General features: G+C 38.4%; 1 protein-coding gene across 1 annotated transcript in view; it reads right to left on the bottom strand.

Moving 5' to 3' along the window:
* The window catches only part of Smchd1 (structural maintenance of chromosomes flexible hinge domain containing 1), a 137,201-nt gene that overhangs the window by 32,863 nt on the left and 88,627 nt on the right, over positions 1 to 15,711 (bottom strand). Inside the window, exons 30-36 of the mRNA XM_075956462.1 lie at positions 12,348 to 12,473; positions 10,071 to 10,150; positions 9,710 to 9,867; positions 8,099 to 8,214; positions 6,843 to 6,907; positions 804 to 891; positions 102 to 233 (exon numbers count right to left, since the gene is read on the bottom strand). Coding sequence (XP_075812577.1) covers positions 102 to 233; positions 804 to 891; positions 6,843 to 6,907; positions 8,099 to 8,214; positions 9,710 to 9,867; positions 10,071 to 10,150; positions 12,348 to 12,473 — 765 coding nt within the window. The remainder of the gene's footprint in view (positions 1 to 101; positions 234 to 803; positions 892 to 6,842; positions 6,908 to 8,098; positions 8,215 to 9,709; positions 9,868 to 10,070; positions 10,151 to 12,347; positions 12,474 to 15,711) is intronic.

Below are 15,711 nucleotides of genomic sequence, written 5' to 3' on the forward strand. Positions count from 1 at the left end.
GAATTATCGATACTACTCTGTAATAGCCATTCTGAACCTGAATATCAAAGCCAATTACTCTTGTTAAACTCTGTAGTGTTTGAAGAAGACATAGACATTACTGTGATACTGAGATGTAGGTCTCTGACCAAGGTCCTGCTGGCAATAGAGCGAACATTAGAAACAGCTGGGGTAGCAGGTTGGACGTCAGGAACCAACTTCATAGGCTGATTAGGCAGAACATCAACTATAACCTTAAAAACAAAAGCAACATTCATATTGACAATGCATTCTTATAAATACTCTTTCGGGGGGAGACAAAGGACTGCATATACTAAATAAAATTTTATCCTCAAAAATTCCATTAATTTCTTAAAATAAGTTTATTCTATCCTAATTTTTCTGAAAAATCACATTATAAAAATCCTTGCTTAACCAGTTTTACTTGCAATGGGTTTCAGTTACCTGTCATCAATCATTGCTCTGGATATATTAAATGGAAAATTCTAGAAATAATTATTTTATAAGATTACATAGTTTACTTCAGTATATTATTATAATCTTTTGATTTTATTGTTATTGCTAATGCGACAGTGTGTCTACTTTATTCAACTTAATCATAAGAAAGTGTACGCAGGAGAAAACGTAGTTAGCACTAGCTTGTGGTTTCAGGGACCGACTGAGTCCTAAAAGGCCTCCCATGTGAAGGAAAATAAATGGCTTTTGCATTTATATTTTGTATCCAATAATTAATTCACTTTAAAACCAGAAACTTCACTTATAAAATGAGTAAACACCATGGTACATAAACTAAAGTTACAAACCTGCTCGCTGCTGAGCGTATTTGTTTTATCAATCATAAAGTCAAACTGGATACAGTATGTCCCGACTTTGCTAGGGGTTGCTTTTTCCCTAAAATAAAGAGGTAAAAGCAATACTTTATTTAACCAAGAGTGAATGAGTTCAAAGCATTAACATTTGTTTCCTTTCACAACAAGCAAATGAATAAGAGAATTACTAATACTGCAATACTTTCATTAACGAAATATTTATTTTAGGTTTACTTATTATATCCGAGTGTTTCCCCTTCATGCTTGTATATACAACATGTGTGTACCAGAAGAAGTCAATAAAAGCTGTCAGATCAGCTACAGGGAAACCCTGTCTCAAAAAACCACCTTACTAACCTTCCAGTGACTTTCTTTTCAAGCTTTAATTAATTAATTAATTCCTTCACTTATTTATTGTTTTTTTCGGGGCATGGTTTCTCTAGCTTGGGAGCCTGTCCTGGAACTCACTTGTAGACCAGGCTGGCCTATACTCACAGAGATCTGTCTACCTCTGCCTCCCAAGGGCTGGGATTAAAGGAGTGCACCACTGTTGCCCAGTCAGGCAGTATTTTTAATGTCTGACTTTATATATTCAATTTGTTTATTGTGATTTAATCATCAATAAGAAATTGAGGGCCTAGAGATATACTTAGTCTATTTAAACCATATTCAACCATAATGAAAATAAGAAAGTGACAGTAAAAATTAAACAGATTTGCCTCCAAAGGGCACAAACAAAAACAAAAACACACCAAAAACTGAAAACCGAAAACTTTCCCTGAAGCAAACAGCTATATCAAAAAGTTGCTTGCAGATGTTTACAAGTTAACAGCTAAAACGTATAATACAATAGCATGGGACCCCAGAGGCACTGAGTTTCACTCCTAGGCTTACATTCCTCCTGGGAGCCAATTCTAGAGCACAGCTAAACATAAGGCAGATGGATTCCCAAGGGTGGTGCAGCCCAACACCTTCATCTCTAACAAGAGAAGCAAACATAAACCTTCTCTGGGCAAGACTGTTACTCTCAACAGACAATCATCTCTTTAACAGTAATGTCTAAAATTAAGCAAAATAACAAAATAATCCCCCCAAAACAATCAAGTATATGAAGAAACAAACGAACTAGACTGAAAATGAACAAAACCAATAGATCCCCAAGAACCTAAGGGAACTCTAGACAGACTTTTGCTTTTCAGGCTGATAACAGAAAAGACTTTAAAAAACAAAGCAGTGAACCTTCATAAAAGACTAAACACATAAAAGAAGTGGTACAAACTGTAGTCCTAGTCTGACAGAGACTGAACAAGAATTGGAGGCCGGAGCCATGTGGTGGTGGTGCACACCTTTAATGCAGCACTCGGGAGGCAGAGGTAGGTGAATGTGTGTAAGTTTGAGGCCAGCCTGGTCTTCAGAGCTAGTTCCAGGACAGCCAGGGCTACAGAAAAACCCTGTCTAAAACTCATGGATGGATGGATGGATGGATGGATGGACGGATGGATGGATGGATGGATGGAAAGAATAGTTCCAGGACAGGAAGGGCTACAGAAAAAGCCTGTCTCAAAAAGCCATAGATGTATGTATGTATGTATGTATGTACAAACAAACAAATAAACAAAAATAGTTCCAGGGCAGTCAGGGCTACAGAAAATCTTACCTTAAAAAGCCATTAAAAAAAATAAATGGAGGATGGATTGGGTGATACAGCAAAACACACACACATGCATGCATGCGTGAGCACGCGCGCACGCGCGCACACACACACACACACACACACAAGGTGGGGAGAATATCAGCTGATCATGCCTGTAGTCCAAGGGATTCAGAGGGGTGGAGACAGGAGGATCATTTGAGTCGAGAAGCTTGAGCCCAACTTGAACATAACAGACCTTTCAAATAACAAACACTGAAGAGTGAAATAAAAGTACTAGAACTAAAACTGTTCATCAGAAATTGTTAACCCAAAGCCAGCCTTAACAGCAGCTCTGAAAATGCTGGAGGAAAAGGAGTACACTTCAACACAGAGAACAACAGGCACAGATTTTCTCCCACTTAAGCACGGGGCAGGCTCTACCCTACTTAGCTTCCAAGATTTGAGCGTATTCAGGATGGTATATGGGAGCTTATCTTAGTTCCTTTTCTGTTGCTGTGATAAAACACCATGACAAAGGCAGTTTGTAAGAGAAAGCACTTAATTGGCTTATGGTTTCAGAGGGTTAGTGTCCATGATGGCAGACGGATAGACACTGAGAATGACTTGACTTTTTGGAAACTTCAAAGTCTGCCCCTATTGACACACCTTCTCTAACAAGACCTTCACAAACAAGGCCATACCTCCCAATCTTTCCCAAGGCTAAGAGCACTGCTCCCTTTATTCCACTGTTGATCAGGCCTCTCTTTAACCTTCTTTTCTCTTTCAGCACAAGTCTTGACTCCTACATTAAATCTTCTGGTGCTTTTATTCTCTTTAAACTGTGTATTTATTTCTTTTGGCCTACCCGCTCTTTTTCATTATAGATGTGCCTAAGACTGATTACTAACATACACGACAGAGTCAACATTAGGCTGTCTTGAACTCTTCTTTGCCTATTCCTTTTGAATTTAGCCTCAGGCAGATTCTTAGGACAAAGGACTCCATATCCTGACTACAGAGGTAACTACACAACCATGTTTATTGCTTCTGTAATCATAATGGCTAGGGAACTGAACCAGTCTGGATGTCCAACAAATGATTACTAGGTAGCCGGGCTGAGTTCATACACAGAACTTGGGGGGCAGAGGCAAGGCGATCTCTGTCAGTTTGAGGTCAGCCTGGTCTACAGAGTGAGTTCTAGGACAACCAGAGCTACAGAGAGAAATCCTGTCTCCAAAAAAAAAAAATACTGGATAATGAAAATATGGTACAGGGGCTGGAGAGATGGCTCAGTGGTTAAGAGCACTGGCTGCTCTTCCAGAGGTCCTGAGTTCAGTTCCCAGCAACCACATGGTGGCTCACAGCCATCTGTAATGAGATCTGGCGCCCTCTTCTGGCATGTGGGCATACATGGAGACAGAATGTTGTATTTATTTATAATAAATAAATAAAATCTTTAAAAAAAAAAAAAGAAAATATGGTACAGATAGACAATAAAATAAATTTTATTCCACTATAAAACTAAATGTGCTAGAAGATGGCTATAGCTGGAAAATATATTAAATGAAATTAACCTAGGCCCAGAAAGACAAATGCCCCATGTTATCTCTCATGTGGGTCACAGCTCTGAAGTTTTAGGTCTACGTGTTTAACTTGGAATATATATGTATAGAGGGGTCATGAATCTAGCTAGAGAGGGGCTATGGGGATAAGGGAGGCCTGAAAGTGGGCAGTACGTTGGGGATGCATGATTAAAATGAGGAAGAGGGCATGCGGATAGGGATGAGGAACAGTGGAAGGAGGGGAAAGAAAACACAAGACTAAAGATGTAGGGAAATGAGAGTATTCATTATAGGCTCAGATATTTGAACACTTGATCCCAATTGGTGAAGATGCTTGAGGTAGTTTAAAAGGTCCAGGTTTCCTGGAAAGTGTCACTGGAGGAGGGCCTTGAGAGTTTAAACACCTACACCAGTTCCAGTTCCCTCTCAGTTTTTCATGCTTGTGTTGGAAGATATTGTCTTTCAAATTCCTTCTCCTGCCTATATGCCTGCCACCATGCATTTGCTGCCATAACTAACGACTCATCCCTCTGAAACCTTAAACCTAGATAAACCGTTTGGTAAGTTCTCTCGGTCATGTCATTTAATCAAAGCAAAAGAAAATAGGCTTACTATTTTATAAGGTAATTTTAAACACATACACACAAATGTATGAACATTTTTAAATACCAATTTTTATTACATACTAAGGAAAAAGCTATATAGATAATGTATACAAGAAGCCGTGAGTAATCAAATAAAAATCCCAGTGCCAAGTACAAGATAGTAACATGAGTTGTTAGCTAGTAATCTCAAAACAAGTCAGGCCACCATGCTTACATGACAAATATTTTACCAACTAAGCTATATTCCCAGCCTTCAGAAATGAAGAGTTAGATAAAAGATACCTACCCAAAGAAAACAGTCAAATGTTCCCCTTTAGGTTGAGAATGATATAAGATGACCACTATCAGCATAAAAACTTTAAACTCCTAGTTCAATAGCAAAAACAAAAAAACAAACAAAAAATAATACCAAAACCAAACAACAACAACCAACAAATAGTACACATAGGAAGAGAAGGCAAACAAACCAATCACAATTTATAGACATTTGAAAGAAACGCCAAATACAACTAGAAACTAAGGAGCTGAGCAAAGATACTTGCTACAAGATCAACAGACACAAACCAACTAGATTTCCATAATCAAAATTAAAAAGGCCATACACAAACAAAATCCCATACCCAACTATTTAGAAATGCATTTATGATTTGTAACACAACTATCACTGAAGAATGCTTATCACTTCACCAAATAATCCTGACTACATATTCTGGAAGACCATCATGGTCACTAAATTTATACCATGTTCTAAGGAAATACTCATGACTGGGGGCGTAGTTCAGAAAGAATGTATTTAATGAATCTGAGATTCTAGGCTCAATACCTAATCATATTTGCCCTTTCTCGCCCCAGAACCCCTGTTACCCCCCACCTCAGAAAATCAACCCAAAAGACCAAAGCAGAATAAATTCCAGGTTTAAGTATAACGAGAGTTAACACAGCAGATCCGAAGTGTTCTTCTTAGGAAGACCTGTTTACAATCTTAGCCCATGTCTGGCATCTGGGAGGTACTTGTCAGCATGGGTTATACTGATTTCACACACTTGTATTACCACAGTTCCTATGAAAGGCTTACTTTTCTCCTGGAAACCTGCAAATATGGCTATGTGTCATTCAGGGATTGGCTATATCAGCACCCCATAAAAGTCTAACTCTGCTCCCCTGATTAACTTGATAATGGAGAATTAAAGCACACCTTATGAGATCCACTAGGAGAGGACACTTTGAAGCTTCTAACTGCTTTCTCTTGGACATAGTTACATGAATCTTCTCTCTGCAGATGTTGTTCTGTGACCTTTACCACAATAACTCACAGCAGTGAGTGAAATTATACTAAGTTCAGTGGGTCCTCTACTAGTGAATCACCAAACCAATTGGTCATAAATTGCCGACACCATAACACAGGAGAATATTTTTATAATCCAAGTATAAAGACTACTTAAAGAGGATTAATTATAAAAGAAAGTCTCAAATCATCTGAGTTCATAAAGATCTGGAACTTCTGTCCAAGAGACCAGAAAGAGTGCGAACACTAGCCTCACAATGAGCACAGATATCTAACAGAAGGCACAGTATTACATGACTGCAACACAGCACTAAGGACGCTAATAGCAGGAGGCTCTAAAGGTCAAGCCCGGTCTGCGTCTGCTCAGTGGGTAAAGTGTTCACTGTACAAGCATGAAGGCTTGAGTTCAGATTCCGAGCACCCATGGAAAAGGAGGATGTGGTAATACACATCTGCACCCCAGCACTGTTCAATGGCTGGCAAGCCTAGGCAAAGGGAAATTGCAGGTTCACTGAGGCCCTGTCTCAAAAATTAAAAAAAAAGGGGGGGTGGGGGGGGGTGGAGAGTGCAATAGAGAAAAGCAGCCGATGTACATACACTTCTGGCCTCATGTGTACCTACACACACATTCATACAACACACTAAAATAAATGCTTATACTAAGGTGCTCTGATATCATAAAGAAATTCTTTTCATGTATTTTCTAAATTCTAATGTTAACATCACAACAACCTTCCTCAAAACCATTTTTACAGAGCAACATTTAAAAACCAAAACGAAAAACATCTTTTTCTAAAAATATCTTCTGACTATGAATGTTAAGAAATAAAGTCAACAGTTTCTTCTTGATTATAAACTACTTTTTCTTAGGTAAGAAATGCAAATACCACTAACATGAATTATTCTACACTGAGCACACACAAAAATATAAAATGATGTAGATGGTACCTGAAACAGAAGCAGCCATCTTCTTTGTCATTGTCTTTTATTTTATTACAACTAAATGTTTCTGCCTAGAAAGAGGAACAGAAGAAGGAGAAAACAAATGTTAAAAGAGTATATTCAGGGCAGGGTGGTGGTGGCACATGCCTTTAATCCCAGCACTCGGGAGGCAGAGACAGGCGGATCTCTGTGAGTTCGAAGCCAGCCTGGTCTACAAGAGCAAGTTCCAGGACAAGCTTCAAAGCTACAGAGACTAACACTGTCTTCAAAAACCAAGAGTATATTCAGGATGAAAATGTCCAGATATGAAAGATGAAGAGACTGCATCTGGATTTATACATTTACAAGTACCACTGGACTGCTGGTCCTAAAGTAGTAAAGGCTCAGCTTGCCCAGCTGCTAACTTTTAAAACACAATGTTGAAATGAACCATCAACTCTGAAGTGGGTTATTAAGTTGGGGACTCTAACAAGTTCTAGGGTCTGGTTTCCACTCTAAGAGTTCTCTCATTTGTACTACAAGGAGCCAACAGCTCTGTGTGACTACTGCATGCCTGAAATCTGGTTTCTGAAATGCAGCTAGATGCATTCTCATGACTGAATAATTTTGAAAATATCAGGCTAGGAACATAAGAGATCTTGCTGTGTAAGCATGAAGACCTGAGTTCAAATCCCAGAACTAACATAAAAAGCTGGGCATGGTTGTGTGTACCTGTAGTCTAAGGATTGGTGGGGTGGAAAAGGGATCCAAGGTCTCACTGGGTGGCTAGCACAGCAAGCGAGTTTTGGTTGGTGACAGACCCCCATCTCGGGAATAAAGAGATAATAGAGCAACAAAGGTACACAACTGACATCATGTACCAGCGTGGGTGTGCATGGAAGTATACACTGTCTGTGCACTCCAACGTATGTAGCGCACACACATGCACACACAATTTAACTAGTCAAAGAATGCACATACTGGAATTTCAAAATACCGAGGACATGCTGAGAAGGTAACTTTTGATATATTAGCTGAATAATATTTAAATTATCTTACTTCTTTTTGTCACTTTTGTGTTTATTTGTTGTTATTTGAGACAGAATCTCTATGCTTTCCTGGCTGTCCTGGCTGTCCTGGAATTCACTATGTAGACAAGACTGGCCTCAACATCACAGAGAGCTGTGTCCCTAGCACTGGGATTAAAGGCATGTGCCACCATGCCTTGATGGTCAAACAGATTATATTATTTTCAGTTTCTTAACCCATTGATTTTTACTCACATTTGTTGGTGCCCGGCTCATGCCGCTAGACAGCTTCCACAGTTTCATGGAAATGCGTGTTGGATTAATATTTTTGATGACACTACCATCTTCAGAGATCACACTCACCATAAAATCTGTCAAGTAAACATAAAATTTACTTATTTATTTATTAGTAATATTCTGGCAAAGACAATAAGACTTTTCAAAGACATGAAAAACAAAGTAATTTGAGATCATTACTTAACCAGGAATCTTCAAAAAATGATTATAGGAAACTGTCGATTATGACAGACAATATTCTGGGGCTGAGTCTGAATGTGAAGTTCTCCTAGACAAGTTTATCTTTGCTACTAGCATTTCGTTGTCTTAGCTTCAGTTTTCCATGATGCAAATCTGGCATGGAAAACCAGAATGGTGTGGCTGTATGTGCTTAGTACATGAAAATTAGGCCGACTGGTCACAACACTGGATGCCATATGTATTTCTAGAACAAAAATATTTTTAGCCAGGTGGTGGTGGTGTGCGCCTTTAATCCCAGCACTCAGGAGACAGCGGCAAGAGACACATCTCTGAGTTTGAGACCAGTCTGGTCTACAGAGTGAGTTCCAGCACAGCCAGGGCTACATAGAGAAACCCTCTCAAAAAAAAAAATTACATACATACATATATGTATATTTACTTTCTTTTATGCTTTAACTAGGTAAAGTAGCTAATGTATTATATGTAACATTAACATTTCCATTATATTTACCAGCTATATGTAACATGTTGTACCTGTTATACTTTATAAATTCAAAGAAAAAAGTTTTATTTTGCCAAGATTGAACACAAAATTTATGAAGTATAAAATCTATGGATATTTGTATTTTAATTACTAAAAGCTACTGTTAAACAATTTTAACCATAACTTTTTGGTGTGCTTCTTTTGCGCATCTAAGTACATACAGGCATTCACCTCTTCAAGAACAGAGAAGCTTTGTAGAAAATGCTTGAATAAAGCACATACTAATCTCCTATTGACAACAATAGCCAGAGAATATGAATACTGAGTCACGTCCTACATTAGTCTGTATTTACTTAAAACTGTAATATTCGTGACTAAAACAAAGATTCTGAGAAGTTATTTAATGGATGGTTGTTGTTCTGAAACATTTTAATACAACCTGATGCAATTTATTTCTACCTAATTTAAGCTAAATGGTCCTGGTATCGATGGCTGTAAGATAGCATAAAAGCATATGTAACCGAGTTGAGCTACATACCATTTAGTTCTTATTTCTTTGTTTTGTTTTTCATTCCTGTGAGACACTTTCACTCTGTAGACAAAGTTGGCCCAAATTCGCTGCAGTCCTTTGGCCTCAGCTCCAAAGTGCTACACCAGTCTTTGGCTCCCATTTGAAATACCTCAGACTACCTACCATTTTATACATGGACTTTCAGTCATTCTTAAAGTGAAAGACTATGAAACACAGGATGAGGGAAGAATTGCTCAGTTGTGTTTTCATTTAAAGGTAATGACACGCATGTCTTTTTTTTAAATCATGCTGAACACCAAACATAATTTATCCCACTAATAATACTATAAGGAACATTATCACTAAAGGTTTATTAATACTTTTTGGTACTTACCCGTGAATATGTCACCTGCTATAAAAGAGGCATCTTTATCATATTTAACATTGAGACGAACAGGCTTTTCAGGGTCTGGAAGAACCATTAACTGAATTGTAGGTCCTTCTATAGCACTCTTATTATAGACGCCTTTAACCTGGAGAGTGTGTTCTCCCCTAACAACAATGGGAAAAAAGAGGGGCAAGGTTCAAATGACATTGTCACAACTGAGAACTTCACAGATAACTAATATAAAAATTAACATTAATATTCCTACTCCATTACATTTCTTGTCTAACACTAAACAGTTATTAATCTTAAATTCAGAAATTATAAGAAAACTCAATCTCTGTAAAACCGTAAAACTTTTAGTTCTTACCTTGGAGCAAAAACAGTAAAAACCCCCAAATTAGCTCTGCCCTTATCATCTGTTTTATGCTGCTGGTTTGAAGGTATTAGCTACAAATAAGACAAAATAAAAGGGTTGATTAGAAAATTTTAGAAATCAGCTGGGCAGAGGTGGCACACACTTTTAATCCTAGCACTCGGGGCAAAAGAAGACAGATCTCTGTGAGCTGAAGGTCAGCCTGGTCAACAGAGTTCTAGGACAGAGAAACCCTGTCTCAAAAGCAAAACCAAAACCAAAACAAAACAAAACAAAAAAGAGAAAAATTCTAGAAATCTATCAGGTTCTTTTCTATTATCATGTTTCTAAAATGTTATTTTTAAGCTATATTTGCAAGTAATTTTTTTTTTTTTGATTTTTCGAGACAGGGTTTCTCCGTAGCTTTTGGTTCCTGTCCTGGAACTAGCTCTTGTAGACCAGGCTAGCCTCGAACTCACAGAGATTCGCCTGCCTCTGCCTCCCGAGTGCTGGGATTAAAGGTGTGTGCCACCACTGCCCGGCCTGCAAGTAAAATTTTTAAACCTAAATTTAGTTGAAAAACATGCAAATGCTCTAAAAAATATTCAAAATGTAGTTAAGCTGCAGAATTCTATGTTGGTTGTATTGATATCAGCTAAATGTCAAATAAATTGTTTGTACCTGGGAAGTACAGGAGAAAGCATAGGAGAAATAAATATATATATATATACACACATACTCAAGTGTGGGCATCACAAACTATCCTCATTCTTTTTCCTTTACCGTGCTTGCTGCTTATTCATTTGGGCATGTATGCTTTTTTGATCACTGCTGCAAGACTACTTCACAGTAATAACCAATGCTTAACAGATTGTCAGTGGCCACTTCTCCTAATAATGGTTACGTCTTAAATTTTCATTTGTTTTGTGTGCCCCTCCCTCACTAGGTACAGGGTTTCTCTGTAGCTTTGGAACCTTCCTGATCCTCACTCTGTAGGCCAGGCTGGCCTCGAACTCACTGAGATCTGCTTGTCTCTGCCTCCCTGGGATTAAAAGCGTGCCCACCAGAGGCAGGTGGATCTCAGTGAGTTCAAGGCCAGCCTGGTCTACAGAGTGAGTTTCAGGATAGCCAGGACTTTTACACAGAGAAACCCTGTCTCAAAAAACAAACAAACAAAACCCCACAAAAAAAAAAAACAACAAAAAAAAATCTTGATTCTCATCACTTAACTAGGGACACATATCATAAATACCATATCACATTTATTTGGTACTTTAATTTCCCACATCAGCTTTTAGAATCAACTTGTAAGATCTTGGGAAATGTGGGTTGGGATTCTGTCTGAATTAATTAAATTTAAGAGCTCTGCCAGTTTTGTACAGTATCAGCTGTGCTATTATTATTTATTAAACTTAGTTGGATAGATACTTCAGACTATCTGAGCATAATCTCAGGAGCATTCTTGGAACTGACTGGCAACAAGTGAGTTATTAACTTCCTTCATCTATTGGTGCATTGTAAAAATTAAAAAAAAAAGTATAAGAACCGAAAGCTTCTCTTCTTTAACCTTGAGTAAAAAGGGTCTCCAGCTTGCACAAGGTGACTGAAGTTTCTACTCAATTCTCAACAGTTGGCTCTCCCAGTGTACATGGCAACAGTTAATACGTGAACTACGCGCTATGCTCATAATTGCTCCAGTAAAGAGTGAAGAGCAGAGGACCATCACCCCAGACACCAATCCAGCCCATGTCTAGCAGCCCTGTCCAGGACCAGGCATCTCTTTGTGAGATGAGAGGAACCATCCTAACAGTGCAATGATGGCACCTCACTATAAACTTCACTTTATCAAATATAAAGATTCTGATTTATATTAGACACTAATAAAGATGACAGAGTATTGCATTTTTTAAAAGAGAAGGAAATCTGACACCTGATACTATCATGAGGATAAAATGCTGATCTTTGAGGAGTGCAAGGGGGAGGAGGTGCTAGATATCAAACACAGACTTTTGTGCACTCTAGAAATCACTTTCCTGCTGAATTACACTGTCTTAATTGATTTTTATTTTATGTGTATGGGTGTTTTTGTCTGCATGCATGCCTATGTTCCACTTTCATGCCTGTGGAGGCCAGAAGAGGGCACCAGATCTTCTGTGACAGGAGTTATAGATGCTAGGAACTGAACCTGTGTCCACTACGAGAGCAGCAACTGCTATTAACTCCCGAGCCAATGCTCAAGCCCTGAAATACAGACTTTTCAGTGAAAGATATCTAAGGAAGTTTGAAACTTACCTTCAAATTGCTAGTTTTTATGAGACTTATTTTAACATTTGAGACCAATGCAGGATTATCCCACTGGTCACAGAGTTGAACAACGAGAGGGTTAGGTAACTGTCTTCCATTGATCACTGGCATGGACTGAAACAGATACAAACATTTTAGTAAACACAAACAAATATGTGTCAATATGATTACTTCTATAGTAATGTTATATTTATAAATTGCTTCTTTCTTCATTGAAAATAAACCTGGAAAGCCAATTTAAGTATCATAAATGACTATTTTATAGGAAAGATTAATAATCTGTTAAAAAGATAAACAGCATTTGACATTATTTGCTTGTAGCACCAATCTGTAGTTTTAATACTTCCATCAATTTTCAAGGTTTTGCATAATGGCATTTAGCAATAACTTTTAGCCCCTAATTAAAGACGGTACTAACAATCTATTTCATAAGTACAAATGCTTCTTGTTTTCTCTCTAGCAAGTATGGAAAGCTTGTGCAACTCCAGATTTCCATGTAGTGATGTATTAATGGATATATTCAAAGGACACATTGTTTAGCAAAATACCACATAAGGCATCAATCTCATGTAAGATTTTATTTACTTATTTATTTATTTGTTAGTTTGTTTGTCGGTTGGTTTTTCGGGACAGGGTTTCTCTGTAGCTTTGGAGCCTGTCCTGGAACTAGCTCTTATAGACCAGTGTGGCCTCGAACTCACAGAGATCCACCTGCCTCTGCCTCCCAAGTGCTGGGATTAAAGGCGTACGCCACCACTGCCAGGCTTCATGTTAAGATTTTAAAACTTAAGTGGGAGAGAAATAAAAGAGTAAAAACATGGAAGCTGATCTCACTCCTATCCATGTATCTTTTACTTCCTCTACCCTCCTGTCTAATCTAACTAATTAATCAAACTAGGTTGCAGGCTGCCAAAACTGGAAGAAAACATAATGATTTTCTATGGATAAGTTATCCAAACAAATAAGAATCTCGACAGTGGTTATATACAATGCTTGGTTTACAAGGCTACAGATGACGATCACCAAAGATGATCAACAGTTTAGATTTATAAATCACTGATAGTTTTACAGACGTAGTCTAGCCTGCATCCTAAACGTGGGTGCAGGCAAGCTTTCCTAAATGTGGATACAAGTGTACCCACTAGTCCCAGCCTACTCTGCTTCCTAAACATGAGTGCAGATGGGGCTCATCAGTCCAGCCCCACCCTAACTGCTTCTAAAGGGTGCTTCTCACTAATTAAGACTTTAAATGATGCTACACTAGTTTTTCAGAATAGTGGAAAATGACAAATTCCAACATCAAATGTCTCTGAACATTCTGTCACTTTTACATTTTAGCAAGTTAATATTTCAGTTTTCTCATTTATAAAATTGAATAATACACGCATATATGTGGTGATTTGAATGAGAATACCTTCCAGCCATAGGTACACAAAGTTGAATACTTGGTCACCAGAGAGTGGCACTATTCGAAAGGTTAAGAGGTGTAGCCTTGTTGAGGATAAGGAAGTGCTATCACTGTGGTGGGCTTTGAGGTTTCCAAAAGCCTGTCCCAAGTCCAAAGTCTTTCTTTCTGTTGCCTGTGGACTCAGGCGTAGAATGTCCAATCACTTCTCCAGCATCAAGTCTGCCGACATGCCACCTTGCTCCCTCAGTTAAATGCTTTTCTTTATGAGAGTGGCCAACCATAGAAGCAGACCACTGACTAAGATAATACAGTTACACAATTTTCCCTAATGACCACACTATCTGATCTTTCAGTTTCCCTTTCTGCTTAGCACCCACGAGAGAGAGCAACAATTGAGTCAGGAACTGCTAGAATGATCAGACATTAAATGATTATGTTTCCAGCTGAGCAGGAAGAGAATGGGCAGGAGAGCCAGACTAAGGATGCTGGGAAAAAGAAGGGCAAAGTCTCAAGAGTTACCAGCCATGCAAAAGAAGCAGGATGTGTCTAAAAAGGTGACAAGTCAAGAGCCATGTGACAGCAAGTAAAGGAATAGAATGGGTTAATTTAAAATGTGAGAGCTAGTTAGTAACAAGCCTGAGCTATCAGTCGAGCATTTATAATTAACAATAAGTCTCTGTGTGTTTATTTGGGAAGCCAGCTGGCAGAACAGAGGAAGTTGGCCTACAGACAGGGTCTCAACACAGTTCAGTCTAGATTTGAACTCGGAATCCTCTCAAGTACTGATTACAGGCATTCTGTAGAAATGTCTAAACATTAAACACAGCTTCCCAATAATAAAAAAGAAAGCTGTGCCAAACTAAAAGTACTTACACAGAAAAGCATTATGGGAAAGGGGGAGGTCAAAAAGATAGGGAGACTGGAAGGCACTGATGGACAAGAATCTGAGTTCTAGAGAATGTTGTGTCTTTGTTCTCTCAAAGCCAACATCTCTACTCTACTAGAGTCTAGACTGCTATTGGGATGGGTTTGGGAGATTCTTAATGTTTACCATCCAATTCACTGGCTCAAGTCTGTTTAAATCATATGCTTGTTCTTGTTATTTATAACATTTCTATTCTCATTAATTAAAACCCTGAAATTATTGCAGTATTTTTACATGGCTCTTTTTTTCAAATTGTTTTGTTTTTTTATAAAACTAAACTTAAGTAGTTATAAAAAGAAATCCATGGCTGATGAACTCATTCATGGGCCACAGGGGTGAGACTACTATTCTTATTCTGCTAAATGGACATAGTATCAAACTGGCTTCTACATTCCTATCTTCAAACTCATTTATTAGTGTAGCTTTCAGACTCAGAGAAATTTCTTTGTGGATGATATTTTACTGCAGAAACTTACAAACGGTTTAAATACAGAGATAAAGTATCTGTGGAGTGCTCAGCCATAATCGTGGCATCTCTATTCCATACTCCCTCCCCATCAAGGTTGAGGAACCATTATGGATAAGAGGGCATAAAGACTAAATAAAAGCCAGAGCCAGGGAAGGACCTAGGTGGAACAGTATCCTCTGAACTTGACAGGACTGTTATTCTCATGAACTCAAGCAGCTGTGGATGCCAGCATGAAAGCTGAGAAAGACCAAACCAGTCGATATTCCAGTGTGGAGGAGAGGGGCTCATGTGCCTCCATCACCGATGAAGGAACTACTGACAGCAGACAGCTTCTGGGAGAGGTAAAGTAAGTTTTCTTTAAGGATGAGGCCCCTGGCAGGTCGACCACACTCCAGGGGTGATTCAAATACGTGAGTCTATGGGAAGCACAAAATGAGCTGGTGGTAGGCTATTTCTTAAAAAAGGATATTAAGTTGGAGGTGCGTATGGATCTGCAAAGAGTTAAATCAATGGCTCTCAAGCTTCCTAATGTTGCTACCCTTTAATATAA

Source organism: Microtus pennsylvanicus, chromosome 22 (assembly GCF_037038515.1).
Source record: "Microtus pennsylvanicus isolate mMicPen1 chromosome 22, mMicPen1.hap1, whole genome shotgun sequence".
Lineage (NCBI taxonomy): Eukaryota > Metazoa > Chordata > Mammalia > Rodentia > Cricetidae > Microtus > Microtus pennsylvanicus.